The sequence below is a fragment of the Pipistrellus hanaki genome, assembly GCF_964339955.1.
Source record: "Pipistrellus hanaki genome assembly, chromosome: 16".
Lineage (NCBI taxonomy): Eukaryota > Metazoa > Chordata > Mammalia > Chiroptera > Vespertilionidae > Pipistrellus > Pipistrellus hanaki.
Window position 1 is genome coordinate 40,823,126 of NC_140518.1, and position 16,298 is coordinate 40,839,423.

A 16,298-nucleotide genomic window follows, 5' to 3' on the forward strand; every position below is an offset into this window, starting at 1 on the left:
GAGAACATGGGACCTCAGAGCAGCTTTGGGCCTACATCTCTGATGGGTGGCTTATGGGCTGTGAGACCTGAGACAAGCTCCCTAGTTTTCTAAGCTGTGATTGTTTCTCTGTAAAATGTGCTTAAAAGGACTGGATGTGGAGGGGAAGTGAAACCTGTGCAAATGCCCCCAGCTGGGTGCTGGCCCCTCAGAATGCTGGGTCTGCCTGGCTGCTGCCTCCTGTGTCCCCCTGGCTCCTGGCCCCTTTCCCATGGTGTTCTGGGCCCCCGATTGCTTCATCCTCCCAGCCTGTCCCCCAACCCCAGCTCCATTCTTATTCCTCCTGCCCTGCCAGGACCCTGGCACTTCTGCTTCCCCTCAGAGGTCTTTGGAGGCTGACTGGGTGGGGCTGTGGGTGTGGCCTGTGGGGCCAGGCTGCCTGGATTCAGTCCTGGCTGAGTGTTGTCCTAGCTCGGGGTCCCTGTGCCTCACTTACTCACCGGTTAAGGGTGGTGATAGCAGTAGTACCCAGGCCCGGGCATTTGGAAAGGATTAAGTGAGTCCATAGAGTGCTCAGAGCAGCCCCTCGCATGCGGTCAACACCCTCGGAATGTGTATTCTTTCCAGCTGGGCCCCTCCTCTGTTTTTCTGACTCCACTGCAGAATGTCTCTGCCAGGTGCCTCTAACCTCTCTCCTCCTGCCCCTTCTCACAGCCCCCACACCGCCTTCCCCACTACTCCTTTTCTGTCCCCTTCCTGACTCAGAGGTGTCACTCAGCAACCATGCTCAGGCAGCTCCCTGGCCCACAATTAAGGGGCTCAGGGGTTAGTTTTGCAGGGGCCTCTGTTGGTGGAGGGTGGAGATAGTGACGATGGTGGGTGTGCAGGGGAGGCGGGTGGGGCGTCACGACGGACAGTGTTGCAGGAGTGGAAGCAGGAATAACACACTGCTCGCTCGCCAGTGCACACCTAGCACCACCCTCTTGCTTTCCCTTAGAGGACAGAGCAAGCTGGGACAAGCAGAAAGTCAAGGACACAGGAATCTAGTGGGAGCCCTATGAAGAGAGTCAGGATGCAGACCTAGTGGGGTGGAGAGGCTGGGCCGGGAGAAAGGAGGGCTTAGGAGGAAGAAGGGGCTATGGAGGGCCCGGGACTTGAACTGCTAGTTCAAGTGCTAGTTCCTGGGGACAGTGACAGGCTGGCCTGGATGCTGCCTTCTCCCCTTCCTTTCCCCTACCCCCCAGCCCTGGACCACTGACTCATTTGGAACCTCCTTTTCTGCATCTATTGTGGCCTCCCTCCTGGACAGAGGGGATGGAGAGTGGGGTCAACAGCTCCTGTGAGGCCCCGAGGAACCATGCCTGAGACCCACCCCACCCCCTTTCTCCTGGGCGGCTCCCGAATGGGGGAGCAGACATGTGGTGATGAGAGGGGCAGCTTAGAGGAATGAATGAGTGGATCCAGTCCTGGGAATTCTGGTGGAGCAGAATGAAACAGCAGATACCGTTCAATAGAAGAAGTAGAATTCACTGGTAAGCAGCAAGTTGAATACAATTCAACATGACATCAATTCCTTAGGCCTCAGATTCAATTGCACTCTCCGGAGAGAATAGTGATGGGGGATAATGCAATCCAGCTGGCTGAGCGGGGATGCTGGCCCTTCCCTGACCCTCGGGCGCGAACGCAGTCATGTGGTGGAGCTTTTGTCAGAGACGCGGCATCTGACCTGGGCTGCGTCCACAGGCCAGGCACACCCACACCTCAGGCTTCCACGGGGTGAGGCTTTGGCAAAACCTTTAGTGCGACGCTGGCGTGCTCCTAGGCCCACAATCGCATAGGGGTCTTCAAGGGGGTTGCATGAAGCTTGGGGAGCTCTCCTCAGAGCTTTCCTAAATTTCCTGTCTGAAAACTAGCTTGAGGAGCAGGGAATGTGGACAAGTATCACTGCAGCCTGCAAGGGGAATCCAGAGCTTGGACACTTTCTAGAGTCCTGGCTGCCCCCAAACTTCCTTCCACTAAGACAGGGTGGTAGTGACATCCACCTGGGGCCCCTCCCACAGCCCTGCCCAGATGACCAGCTTTCGGACAGATGAATCAAGACATAGGGCATGTGGATTTCCATTGTGCTAACTGGGAGACCACACCATTTTGCTCCCCTTGGAGGAAGCATCAAGGAATGTAGGAATGACATCACAGGGCCGATACTAAACCTGCCTTCAGGTCAGAGAAAGGAAATGATCTGCAAGCTGGTCACTGGGGGCACCAGAGCTACAGTTAGTGACATAGCACTTGCAATACCCCAGGGTTGATCCTTGACCCCCCTGTGTGCAGGGGTGACTCGGCCACACCAATTGAACAACATGACCATTCTGGGTGAAGTTCAAAGCCACCAGCTCCCTGAACTCTGGCTCCTTAGGGAGGAAGGGTTTGGGATGCCCTCATGTCACAGGTACCTGCCTTTAAGGAATTTCCCATGATGCCGAGGGAACCAGATGGAGATCCCTGGAGGGCTGTTGAGAAAAAGGTTGCCATGGTGACCAGAAGACTAAGGAGTGAAGGGAGTCAGCTCAAGCCAGGGGTGCATGCAGGGCAGGACACATCTCTCCCTCAGCTCCTTATCAGAGGCTTTCCACTGGCCCGGGCCTGACTTAGGGCGGCTTGGTGGCAACCTGTCTCAGGTACCCCTCCTCGTCTGTCACCCTCCTTGCCTGTCTCTGGCCTTGGGAGCACCTTCCACATGGGTGCTCTCTGTTTGGCAGGCCCTCAGGAAACCCCCTTCCAGTCTCCCACACACCCCGGAGGCCCTCGGTGCGGCCCAGGAAATGCTGTCCTGAGGCCCTTGGGGGAGAAGCAGCCACAAGAGAGGGTGAAGTGTAACATTTGGGAGGTTAGAAGAGTTTTATGCAGTTTCCTAAGTGTTCTCTCCCTCCCCCATCCGGCTTGCACAGACAGTTCCTGCTGCCCCAGATGCCTCTCCTTCCTTCTCTTTGCTAGCTCTCATTTTCCTTTTGTTCCCAGATTGAGTGATGGGGACTCCCGTGACTTCTATGTCCTCTCTCAAGTCCTGCTGCCACACCCAGCCACCTTTTTCCATCAAGTACACTGCCCAGTGCCTGCTGGCCGGGCTGTATCTCACATTTTGGGAAGAAGACGAGAGCAGGAACGTGTCTGTCTGCTCCCAGCCCAGGGGTTGGCCCATAATATATGTTTGTTTGGTGGGTGGGGGCAGGGAGACAGATTTTTGAAACTGAATTCCACCTATGGAAACCTATAAGCCATTCAAATGTGGAATTCTGTCCTCTCAGTTTTGATTCTAAATGGCGGTAAAGGAGAGAGCAATCTTATAGAATCCCTCTGAAGCTCATCGTTGCTATTCTAGAATCAAGGGTAGGGACAAAGAGGATGTTAGGGCCACATGCACTTGTCCTTGGCTAGTTGGCAAACTCAGAGGGGAGAGTAGTCAAGGAGAAGGAGTTAGAAGGCCAAGGAGAAACTGTGACAACCCTAGCACACCCCACCGACTCTGTAAATACTATGTAACTGAGACGTGACTTCCTTGGCTGGCTGACCCAGCTTGTCCAGGGGGGTCGTGGCTTCCCCAGCCCCTTCTCTGTTCACTCTTTGGAATGTTTGATACTTGTGACTTGTCTGGTCTATTGAAATGCAAGTCAATATCTCACCCACGAGCCGGACTGGCAAACCCAGGGGTCAGTAGTCAGCCCTCCCTCCCCTCTCTGAAGGACCACTGTTGGTCAGTTTCATTCCAGAAGGATGCAGATGTGAATCTCGCTCAGGCACTCAGCTATGTAAACATGAGGCTGTCCGTGGGGCATAGCCTACCCCAAGGAATTTCCCAACATGCATAGCACTTGGCAGAGAGAGTTAGCTGAGTGACTCCTGAATGACTGAAGGCATGACAGGGAATGAGAGCCATGAAAGGGGATGACTGCGGGCAGGATCAAGGGGAGCGTCGGTGCTAAGACACTAAATGAGATGCATCCAGCAATGCTCCCCAACTTCACAGAGCGCGGAGTCCTGAGCTCTCTTTTTCCCACAGATCCCGGAAGTGGGCTTGCCCAGATCACTTTTATGCAAACTCCGCCACCAAGGCGATGGGATGTTGGATGTTGGTCACCAGCTCTCCTTCTCCTGGTTGAGATGCAGGGCGAGGGGAGGCCAGCAGGGGAGGCCACCCATCAGCGATTTAAGAAGAAGGACATGATGCTCTGGAAGAACATGGACTTCTGCCTCTGCTTCTGTTTCTTCTTGATGATGGGCACCCACACCAGCCCGCACACCATCATCATGAGTCCCAGGGACAGGAACGCAGGCCCTGTCATCTTAAGGACCTTCAGGCTCGTCTGCCCCAGACTCAGGGTGTAGGCAAGGCAGGTGATGGCCACTCCGAAGAGGAGGATGGCCCCGCCCACGGACATGATGATGATGGGCTTGCGGTAGATCTCCCAGTTACTCCTGGGGGCTTCGGTCCAGACAGACTCGCTTCGGGAGCTGATGCACAGGGAGCTGGCAGTCTGGCTGGGCAGCAGGTCCCTGGACTCAGGAGACTTCTCGTCGACCTCCAGGGCTTTGGGGAGAGCCTCCATCGTCACAGCTCCTCAGGGCCCGGCATGTGGGACCTGCAGCAGTTAGAAGCAAGGGCAAAGCCAAAGGGCTCCTCACACACCTTCCTGTGCTCAGCATCTGCCTCCAGCCCGGCCTGGGTGGAGGGTCAGGCAGGGCTTTTGTGCTGAAGCCAAAGGAAAATCAGATGAGAGCCACATAAAAGAGAAACCACTCAAGCTGGTGTGGGTTCTTCTTGTAAGAGATAAAAAATATGACATCATCTAGTCAAGTTTTTAGTGTTCCAAACTGGGAACAGCAGTGCCCATTAAACAAACAAAATCCACAGTTTACAGATTGGCATCTGACTTTCAGACTCCTTAGCTTTCTAGCTCTGGAATCTTGAGGGAGTTACTTAATGTCTCTGTGCCTCAGTTTTCTTATCTATAAAATGGGATAATGCTACCACTTGTAGGGTTTTCAAAAGGGCTCAATGAATTCAGACATGCAATGCATTGGAACAATGTTTTGCATATCGCAAGCACTCCATAAAGGGTATCGTTTGTCCATTAGAGTAGTGATACTTAATACATAACTGTGTGCGTGTGCAAGCACAGGTGTAGTGTCTGCTGGAGCTAGACACTGCACTAAACACTTTCATCAAACCGGAACCTCCCAATACCCCTGTGAGGTGAACATCCTGTTTTACAGATGAGAAAGCCAAGGCTCAGAGAGGTGAGGCAAATTACCACAAGGCTGGGTTAAACCAGTCTGCCCTTCTCTTACACCACGGGCCACGAATGGGCTGGGGCCCATCTTTTAGTGCAGCCTGGGCTTTTATGTGCTTTGTCAGCACAGGACAGTGAGGCCTCAGGTTGGGTGTGACCTTTAATATCTAAATGACCCCTTTTCCCACCGCCCCAGTGAGTCATATCAGATTCCCACCTTCCTGTTTTTAGGCCCATAAGGGTCTAGATTGAGCCAACTGCCTATTCCAATTTCTCACTTAGAGCCCATCGGTGTACCTCACACTTACCAGAGCTCTCTCGTGCCCCAGTCCCATGGGGAGGCAGGTGGTCACTGAACAAAGCAATGCCAGCTGCTGAGAGGCAACACTCACCTTCCAAATCCTCCCCTGAGCCATGCTGGCTGCAAATGCCTCTGTTTGCAAGTCAATAGAGATGATTTTAGACACTCTCCTGGTATTAGATACTCTCTGTGGGGGAGGAAGGAGGCCAGCAGAGTCCAGGCACCCGAGGTCATTGCCTAGTGATGGTCCTCACTCCTCTTTGCATTATCTCCAGAGGATCCCAGACAGCACTGTGCCCTTAGACATGTGGTCGTCAAACTGCTGCTTTTGAGCCACACGAGCTGCTCTTTGGCCCTTGAGTGTGGCTCTTCCACAAAATACCACGGCCTGGGCATCTATTTTGAAGAAGTGGCATTAGAAGAAGTTTAAGTTTTAAAAATTTGGCTCTCAAAAGAAATTTCAACCATTGTACTGTTGATATTTGGCTCTGTTGACTAATGAGTTTGCCGACCACTGAACTAGGCTAAGCAGTCATTTTAAAGTGAGCTCTTCCCCCGTGGGCTGGAGGCAGAAAAGGGGTCACAGGCTAAGAGGACATATTAGCCGGGAATCCTGTGTTGGTCACTGCCACCTGGTTCCTTAGCTGGGCAGTCTGACACCTTCACGGGGGTTTTCTCTGGGTCGCCATTTCCACCATTTCCTGGGGAAGGCCCAGGGCAGGAGGGCTTGCTGCTCAGATGCTGCAGAAGTTCTAGTGGGGAATCTGGCCGTTCTCCGCCTCAGGAGAGCGGGGCTGAGGGAGGAAGAACTGCTCCCCTGAGCTACCCTTGGGGTGTGAGGTGGCCACTGCGTCATGAACAGGAAGTGGGCAACTGGAGGTGAGACCCCTGCCAGGGACAGCGGGTTCCTGGTCTCTGAGGGAGGTGGAGGGACTGCCTGGCCTTGCTGGAAGCACCTCACACACTCTCTTTATCCCTGGGAGGAGCTCATTAATGTATTCCCAGTTTATAACAGCAGAGACTGAAGCCCAGAGAGGTTCAGGGGCGAGGCCGAAGCCCCCCACTTTCTCTGGGGCTGTGCTGGGACTCCAGCCATAGTCTTTGGACTCAGCACTCCTTGCACAGAGCACGCTGGTCTGGATGAGTCGGGAGGGTCCTTCAATGCTGATAATGTCTGAGTTTTTCACTTTGGGGCTTCTTTCTACAGTAAACTACTTCTTCCTGAAGATGAGTGCCGTAGGTAAGTAATTGAATACAGACCCAGCATACAGCAAGGAAATATGGTCACTGTTGTTTTTCATAATGTTGCATTCATTTAATTTAAAGGACTATTTTTACTCAGAGATTCTGTTCTTCCTTCCTTGTTGGGCATTGCTTCATTTTATGAAATGATCATGATGAAAGATGATCATTGATTTTGTTAGTATCTGTATTTGCCAGGGTAGAAGGTTGGTTAGCCTGTGCAGATGTCTGCCAATCTATTATCTCTATCATCCATCTATCATCTATCTATCTATCTATCTATCTATCTATCTATCTATCTATCATCTATCTACATTTATTTAGCTATCATCTATCATCTAAATTTTAATGGCCCATGAACCCCCAAAATAGGAACCTTTAACTTAGTTTACTTACTGCCCTGGCCAGGTGGCTCAGTTGGTTGATGCGTCCTCCTGTATACCAAAAGGTTGGGAGTTCAATTACCAGTCAGGATACAAATTTAGGTTGTGGGTTTGACCCCAGGGCATGTATGGGAGGCAGTCCAGTGATGTCTCTCTCTCTCTCTCTCTCCTTTCCCCTTTCTCTGTCTCTTAAAAGAAAAAAAAAATCAATGAAAAACATGGGGTGTCAGGTGAGGATTGAAAATAAACCTAGGGGACTCACTCAGGAAGAGGGGAGCCTGTGGATAGTGAAGGGCAGGCAGGGTGCGGCCGTGGGATGAACACTGTACTGGGAAGAATCACTCCTTCGCAGGCCCAGCAAGCACTTAACTTACTTGCAGGGTCCGCATGTGACAGAAAGATCTGGAAAGACTGCGTTTGCACCCAGTTTGCCTTCCTGAGCTCTGGGACTTTGGGCAGGTTACTTACCACCCTGAGGCTTACGAGTGCCATGCTTGAGATACATTTAACAGAGTATCTGTCTCCCAGGGGTGGAGTGACTATCAATTCACAAAACCCTGCTGTGTGTGACATATCCTGCTGTCTAAAAAGAAGGCCCTATTGCTAATAAAAGCATTGTCCTTCGTGGTCCCTGTTTCCTCATTGGTCTCAAGAAGAGGTTGGGCTGAGAGACTTCTAAAGCTGTTTTAGATAGGCCCAAGGGTGGTGAATCACACGCGAATTCTGAGAATGCAGGCTCCCTGGAAATCACCCCCTGGGGGCAGTAAGTGCCTTATAACTTTTTATTGAAATCCTAAAAGATTCTATATATATATTTTTCTGATGCCAGGGATTCTCAACAGTGTTACTATTGATATTTGGGCCCAATAACTCCTTGTGGTGGGGACTGTCCTGTGCATTGTAGGGTAGTTAGTAACTTTCTGCCCTCTACTCACCTTTCAGTAGTGGTTCTCCCTTCAGTCATGATAATGGAAAACATCCCCAGGGACTGCCAAGTGCCACTGGGGGGCAAAACCAAGCTGGTGAAGAACCAGTGCCACAGGTTGGACTTCCCTCCATTCCAGCCTCATTCGCTTGCAAACTGCCTCAGGACCAAGGCTGAGTTTACTCACCTTCCGCCCAACAGTGTTCCACAGAGCACAGCCTGGCACTCAGCAGGTGCTAGAGGATTTGGCCTTGACACTGCTGCTCTGTGAGGGACCTGGTCCTTTGGGAAGAACCACGCCTTCAGGTTTGGATTAAGTTTTGGGGCCTTGGGTTGAATGAGTCCCTAACCACCTGCAGTGTGCTCAACTGTCCACCCAGAACCTCAGCATGTGACCCTACTTTGGAATAAGGGTCTCTGCAGGTGTCATTAAGACAAGGATCTCCAGGTGAGAGACAGTGGAAAGCCAGAGACGCGGGATCTCCTGGACCAACCACAGATTTGAATGTTGGCTCAGCCCTTTGGGCATCCATTTACAAAGGGAGAATAGGTCCTACGCCCTCGGAGGCCACATTTAGAGGGTCAGGAGGCAGACCAGTGGGTGGAACTGATTTGTCACACACAGCCAGGAATGGGCACCTGCAGCGGGTGGGCTGGTCTGGGACTATGCAGCCATAGGGAGGAAAGAATGAGAGTCTCCTACAGAAACCACGCAGGGATCTCCACACAGGAGGCTGACCAAGACAAGCCAGACACATTTTCATTTACATAAAATGAGATTTCATTTACATAAATTTGAAAAAGCTATAAGACAGTTGATGCTATTGGAGGTTAGGATCATAGTTATCCTTGGTGGGTGGGGCAGCGTCTGAAAGCAGGGGTGCTCAAAGACTTTTGAGGTACAGGTCTGACTATTGATCTGATAGTAGCTGGTGACATGGGTGTGTTCTATTTGAGCTGCAGACTTTTAATTGACTGCTTTCCTCTCTGTATGTTAAACATCAATAAAATGTTTAAACAAAGATAATTAAAAGATATGACTTAATGCAACATGTCCTTTTCTTTAGATTCTGACTAAAACAAGCCAATGGTACAAAGACATTTTGGGATATTTTTAGGGATGTTTGAATATGGATTGGGTATTGGATGACATTAAGGATTTAAAAATTGTATTCAGTATGATAATGATATTTGGACACGTAAGAAAACATCTTTATAAATATTGAGATGCATCTTGAAACAACATATAGGGATGACATATTGTGATGCTATGATATACGTATCATATGTATATCATATGTATGATATACATGAAAATACCAAACTTTAAATTAAATATGATAAAATAAAATTATTAAATCTAGATGATATATGTATGGAAGTTCACTATATTACTATCTCTACTTTTATGTCCATTTGTAAATGTTTATAATAAATTAGGGGCTGAATATACAAATAGATGATGGTCAAATTATATATAAAAATAGGGCTCTGACCCACAATTTGCAGCAACCAGTCCAGGAAACCAACTCCTACTCTACAGACACCAGAGCAGGAAGCCAGCCTCTGTCTGTAGTCAGATCTGTAGGAAGCCAGGCTGTTGTCCATAGTCAGACCTGTAGGAAGTCAGGCTGCTGTCCATAGTCAGACCTGTAGGAAGCCAGCCTCTGTCCATATTCAGACCTGTAGGAAGCCAGGCTGCTGTCCATAGTCAGACCTGTAGGAAGTCAGGCTGCTGTCTTATAGTCAGACCTGTAGGAGGCCAGGCTGCTGTCCATAGTCAGACCTGTAGGAAGTCAGGCTGCTGTCTATAATCAGACCTGTAGGAAGCCAGCCTCTGTCTGTAGTCAGACCTGTAGGAAGCCAGGCTGCTGTCCATAGTCAGACCTGTAGGAAGCCAGCCTCTGTCTATAGTCAGACCTGTAGGAAGCCAGGCTGCTGTCTAGCAACCAGCCCAGCAAGCCAAACAGTAACCGAGGACAACTGACTTTTGACAAACACACCAAAGCAATTCAATGGGGGAAGGAAAGTCACTTCAGCAAATGTGCTAGAACAACGGGATGTTCACATGGGAAGAAATGGGACAACTCCACCTCACACAACCAGCAAATATCAATCAAGATGAATCACAAACATGACTTGAACATAAATGTAAAACTATAAACTCTTAGGAGAAAATATAGGAAAATATTTTCGTGACCTGGCAGCAGGCAAAATTCCTTAGACAGGACAGAGAAGGCAATAACCAAGAAAGAAAAAAACAAATCAATAATTTAGATTTCAGCATAATTGAAAACTGCTCCTCAAAAGCGACTAAGAAGAAAATGAATAGGCAAGCTATGGACTTGGAGAAAATTTTGCAAAATACGTTATTTGTTAAAGGATTTGTTTTTGGAATATATAAGAACTACTACAGTTGATTAATAAAAGCACAAACAGCCTAATTTAAAAAATGGGCAAAAGATCTGGACAAGCCCATTTCAAAGGAAGACAAATAAAGGAACAAGAAAAAGTGCTTGAAATTGATATTCAACAGAAAAAAATGCAAATTAAAATGACAATGAGATATAGCCACACATTCACTGGAGGAATTAAAACTTAAAACCTCACAATACCAAACAGTGAGCAGTGGTGGGAGAGCTCTCGTGCACTGCTGGTGCGGATGTAAATGGCACAGCCACTTTGGAAAAAGGTTGGAAGTTTCTTATGAAGTTAAACATCCACCTACCCATTAGTTCTGTAATTCCACTGCTAATTTTTTTTTAATCCAAGAGAAATGAAAACCCATGTCCATTAAACACCAGTTTAAGCATTCATAGCAGCTTTACCCATAATGGCCCAAACCAGAAAACAATCCGCATGTGTATGCGCAAAAGAAAAGATAAACAATGCGATAGGATATTACTAAGCAACAAAAAAGAGCTCATTTTGGACACACATAACATGGATGAGTCTGATGCTGGATGAAAGAAGTCAGACATACAAGAGTACATATATTATACTAGAGGTTCGATGCACAAAATTTGTGCAAGGGGGTTGGCCCTTGCAGCCCTGGCTTAGTTTGGAAGGTCATCCAGAAGGTTGATCAGCTGGTCTAATTAGCATATTATGGTTTTATTATTATGGATGTTTTCATTTATACAACATTCTAGAACCTTCTAAGAACTAATCTAAGATGACAAAACTCAAAACAGTGGTTGTAAAGATGGGAAAGAACTCACTGGGATTTTCTGAGGTGAGTGAAAATGTTCTATCTCCTGATATTGATTGATATTGATATGGGATACATGGAGGAGTTATTTGTCAATGTGAAACACTTAAATTTGTGCATTTCTATGCATGTAAATTACATCCCCCCCCCAAAAAAATAACTATGAAAGTCTTAATAGTTGAGTGGGTCAGGCTGGGGAGCAGGTGGAAGTATAGCTTACACCAAGATGGCAGAATGTTGATAATGATTGAAGCCATCTGATGAAACATGGGGATCCAGGGTAGGGGTGTGGGCACGGAACATCTTACCCCAGAAAAGGAAAGTAAGGATGTAGGTAGGTAGGGGTGAAGTGACCTCAGAATAAGGTCGAGGCATTAAAGAGAAATCTGCCCCCTTGTGGGACGGAGTCACCTGGCTCTTATGGAAAAAACTGTTTAACTAATCCTGAGTAGATTCTGAAAGGAAGAGAGATGCATCTTGGAGAGACTGGGAATTGGGGACAGAAGATAGAAGATGGAGATAGAGATACAGGTGGGGATGGGGATGGGGATGGGATAGAGATGGATGGAAGTGGGGATGAAAATAGAGATGGGGATGGAGGTGGGCTGAGGACAGCGCTATGGCTGGGGATGGGATGGAAGTGGAGATGAAGATAGAGCTAGAGATTGAGATGGAGGTGGGGGTGGAGAAGAGGATAGGTTTGGGGATGAGGATGGGGATAGAGATGGAAATGGAGTTGGGAATGGGGTTGGGAAGGAGATGGAAATGGACAGAGGAGAGAGGGAGGCAAAGGGGGACGGAAGAGGGGCAAGAATGACAAGAATTTTACCTTTTCTATCTTGAATCTGAACAGATTCCATCCCTTGAAGGAAAACACAGACTTTCAGGGAGCCAGAGAGGTCTGGACAGAGCAAAGACCGGGTTTGGTAGGCAAAGAAACACATCCAAAGGGCGGAACCCCTGGAACGGTCCCTTAATCTTGCTATCACTGGTCTTCTTATCTGCATGTTTGCAATTGTTGGCTTACTTGAAGAGCTTGCCTACTTATATCGGTTTAGTGTTTGCGTCTCCAGGTCGCTATTCTGCTGCCAGCTAAGAGCATTCATCAGCACGGCCAAAGACACTTGTCAGGCAACTCCCATGTGCCATCCTCTGCTGGACACGGACTCACAGGCAAGCTGGACAGTGTCCTTCTTCACAGGGGAGCTCGAGGTGTGCCCACATCCTCACTCAGCCACACTCACTCACCCACCGGGGCCTCTGAGAAATGAGGCGATGAGATGTCTCACATGAGAAGGGAGAGAGCTGGCAAGGGAACTGGCTTTTTATCATATATTCATCCTCCAACACAGGGCCTGGTGGTGTGTGGAGCATGCAAGCTGGTGAGCCACAGTGAGTGTCCGAGATAAGAGGAGAGAACACTCTTCCCTCTGGTAGGTTCTTGAGTGTCTGAAAGGCACCACTTTAGGAAATGGCAGCTGGAAGTGCAGTAAGTGAACTATTGCCCTGGAGGTGACCGTGTATGTCTGCTGTGTGTCCTCACAGGACTAGAAGCCCTCATGCCCTCCCTGACTCCTCCAGGGGCTGGGCTGGTGGGCCCGGCTGCCTTCCTCGGCTTCCCACGCTCTGCAGCAGGCAGCTCCGTGCCTTCCTGTGGCCAGGACTCAGCAAAGGCTTATTAAATGAGTCAATAACCAGGGGGGCTGTGGCAGGAGGGCTCATCAATGCCACTGTCGGTGCCACCTCTCCTGTTTCTTCTCACCCAGTGGTCCACGATGCCCTTTGTTCTTGAATGAGGGTGGTAGATGGGGCTGGCTAACCAGGGGGCGTGAGAGGCAGCTGTAAGGAGCCAGGAGGGACCCTCCGGCCAGCCCCCTCCCTCTCCCCTCTTTGGCCTCTAATGGACTGACACCTCGCCAAGACTGGCTGTCTTCTGGCTGACGTTCTCGAAGTCTCCAACTATCGGAGCAGCAGCCCTTGGTGAGCAGAAGACACAGTGTGTTGAGGAGGGCTGACATGTCTCACAAGAACAGAAACTCCCACTTTTCAGACTCTTATTATGGGCTGGGAGCCACGCTGCCTGCTTTTTCTGCGTGGCCTTGTCTAATCTTTAGGCACCTAGGAAGGGAGGATTAGTGCACCATTTTGCAGGCTTGGAAACTGAGGGTCAGAGAGGTTAAGTGACTTGCCCAGAGCTACTCAGCAGGTGAGTATCAAGCCAAGACCTGAGGGGAGTTTTGGAATTTTGTCTGTTTCAGTTTATCCTGCCCCCTTGTGGGACGGTTTTGATTTTCTTTTCAAATCAAAGGAAAAGGAGAACACACTTGGGACAGGCCCTGGCTGTGAACAGAACGGCAGGCGTGGCGCCATGGGTGTGGTTAGGCCTAGCTCTGCTGAGTGGAGCTGCTGAAGATGCGAGGACTGACGCTGCAGCCTGGAGCTGACGCCAGAGGAGCAGCAGGCCTGGGATGCAGTGGCCTGAGTCCCCCACACAGCACCCCCTTCACGTGAAGCATCTCTTGTGATCCTCGGAGCTCTAAGAGGGCGGTCTTCTTACAATCATTTCCATTTCCCAGTTAAGGAAACTGAGGCTCAGAGCGGCTGAATCCTGGGCTTTTACACACTGGATCTACCATGCTCTCAACGGTGGAACTCTGCCCTCCTTCTCTTTTTATCCACTCCCTCCTTTCTAGCATCCCACCACTCCCTGTCTGCACGTCTTGGAGCTCATCCTCCCTTGAATGTGATGAAACACCACCAATACTAACAGGTTGCCGGATTTGGCCAATACAATGACAACATGCCCAGTTAAATTTGTGTTTCAGATAAACAACGAATGCTATTCTCGTGTGAGAGCATTCCAGACAAAGCCCAGGACACACGTATGTTAAAGCTTAGTTGTTGTTTATGAGAAATTCACATTGAACTGGCCTCCTTGTCCTGTCTCTGGCGGCCTGATATCCGAGAGTCCCTGCTGTGCTGGGGCCGTGTTATCTGCCCCTTCCACGCGTCCCTCCCCGATAGCGTCTGGACTATTCTGGGAATTGCAAGGACTGGGACAGGGGGGTGGGTGGGACACCCTGCTTCCCAGGTCAGCTGCTGGAGACGGCCGGGTGGCCACAGATGCAGGGGTGGGTGGAAGCCACATGACTTATTATTCCCAAGGGAGACCCAAGGTCGTTTTGTCTTAATGCCTGAGATGTCCCAGCGGAGTCCCCAGAGCGCCCAGCAAGCTGTCCCGGCTGGTGTCTGCCCTGCCCTCGACAGGACGCGCCGTGGTGCCCGCCGCTCTCTGATAAAGGTGAGTGGGGCCCGGTGCCTGTGCTGATAAGACAGAGGCCAGGGCATTTCTGAGTGCTCTGCCTGGCACCAGGGCATAGCCACCATCTGTCACCGGCTCATAGACCTTCTTGGAAGCACCTTCGCCAAAGGCCACTCAACCTATACAGTGCCGCTCACCTCCATCTCCAGGCGGCCGCGCCAAGGCCCTGCCAGGTAACGGGTAACGAGGTGGGACACTAGCTCAGGTGGCGATGTCTGCTCCACTGGGTGTCTGCTCACCTACACGTGTTTGTGTGCCTGTCCCCCCTTTCTGCCATGGGAATGCCCCAGCCAGCGCTGCACTTTGTTCTCCGGGTGCCTCCCTGGCGCCTGGCACCTGCAGCAGGAGGGTGGGCAGATGCTGAGGTCTGAGGTGGAATGCCCAGGAGGTGTCCGGGTCTGAGTCCCGCCCGCCGTGCACTCTGGGATCTGAGTGTCCGCCTGTTTGGCTCCTGCCTCTCACCCAGGTTTGGGAATGTGATCCCTGCCCAGCTCTGCCCCCGGTGCCGGCCAAGGGTGGAGGCTGGATGCCATACACCACCCTGCTCCCCTCTGCCAGGTGCACAGCCAGGCAGCCCCTCCCTTGCCACCGCTCTGCCAGGACTTTCACTGGGCAGTCCCCTCTGCCCGCTGGCAGCCGCTCCCCCTGCCAGGGCCCCTCTCCTCCGCCTGTCAGTCACTTTGTCTTCTGACTCCCGTTCAGAGACAACACATTCTAAAGCAAAGGGGAAAGCAGCTTCCCCTGGGACACGGGAGGAAGGGCAGAGGGGCGAATCCCTCCTTACTTACTGTCCTGCCGTCCCCGGGGAGGATGGGGCACCGGGGAGTCGCACGCGGCTCGCACGCGGCTCGCACGGGGAGGAAGCCAGTGATGAGTTTCTGTTCAAGTTCTTCATCCCAGCCGAGAAAGCCTCCCTGGGCCGGCCCAGGAGCCGGTGTGCAGCAGTCCAGCCACTGAGCAGGCTCCAGCGGGGATGAGCTCACCAGGATATGGGCTAATGGCTTAACCCTTTGCGGGCGCTGGCACGGGCACCGGGGATGTGGCTTCGCTCAGCTCTGCTCAGCCACTCTTAGATGAATCTTGTGAAAAATTAATGAAGCGTCTCTGCAGTGTGTCTTCGAGTTTTGGGGAGTGCGCATCGGGGCGATGCCGGCAGGGCTGCTTTGCCTGGCAGGGCTCAGAGACCAGGAGACCCCGGAGCGGCTGGGGCGGTGGGGTGTGTGGTGGGGATGGTGGGGCAGGGGTGGGTTCCTCAGAGGCTATGTGGCGCCTTGACAATGGGGTCGGGAGCTCTGCTGGTTCTGGATGTTGGAGAGGACAGTGTAGATGTATCAGACACCCTTGGTTTCCAGGTGGCAACCCCCGGAACTTCCCGATGTGATTGGTGGGCACCACAAGTGACAGATACCAGGGGTCCACAGCAGGAGGTAAAGTGAGCACACAGGGCCCCTCACACCCCATCCCCAGACAGCTCTGACCTGGGGCACAGCGCATGCTCCCCTTGCTTCTCCCACCCACCCCCATTTCCCCTGTGGGGTTTCATATCACGGTGATAGAGAATAAGGTCATTGCCACACTGGTAGGGAAGGGACTCCCATCTCAATGAACAGTTCTCAAGATGGGTACCCTGAAGCCAACAAAACTGTC

General features: G+C 51.0%; 1 protein-coding gene across 2 annotated transcripts; it reads right to left on the reverse strand.

Annotated features, from left to right (window-relative positions):
- Positions 1–319: 319 nt before the first annotated feature.
- PIRT (phosphoinositide interacting regulator of transient receptor potential channels) lies at positions 320–15,612 on the reverse strand. 2 transcript variants are annotated; one of them, XM_084863964.1, is made up of 2 exons: positions 15,440–15,612; positions 320–4,616 (listed from the first exon to the last, which is right to left on the reverse strand). In XM_084863964.1, exon 2 carries the CDS (start codon positions 4,581–4,583, stop codon positions 4,176–4,178), a length of 408 nt encoding a protein of 135 aa, XP_084720090.1. In that variant the 5' UTR covers positions 4,584–4,616; positions 15,440–15,612; the 3' UTR covers positions 320–4,175. The 2 variants fall into 2 exon arrangements, with proteins under 2 accessions (XP_084720090.1, XP_084720091.1); XM_084863965.1 differs by lacking the exon at positions 15,440–15,612 and adding an exon at positions 12,159–12,186 and having other exon boundaries at positions 1,489–4,616.
- Positions 15,613–16,298: the final 686 nt, after the last annotated feature.

What these genes read in the sequence shown, in the direction of transcription:
- PIRT (XM_084863964.1), bottom strand. Translation starts at nt 4,583, where the DNA reads ATGGAGGCTCTCCCCAAAGCCCTGGAGGTCGACGAGAAGTCTCCTGAG.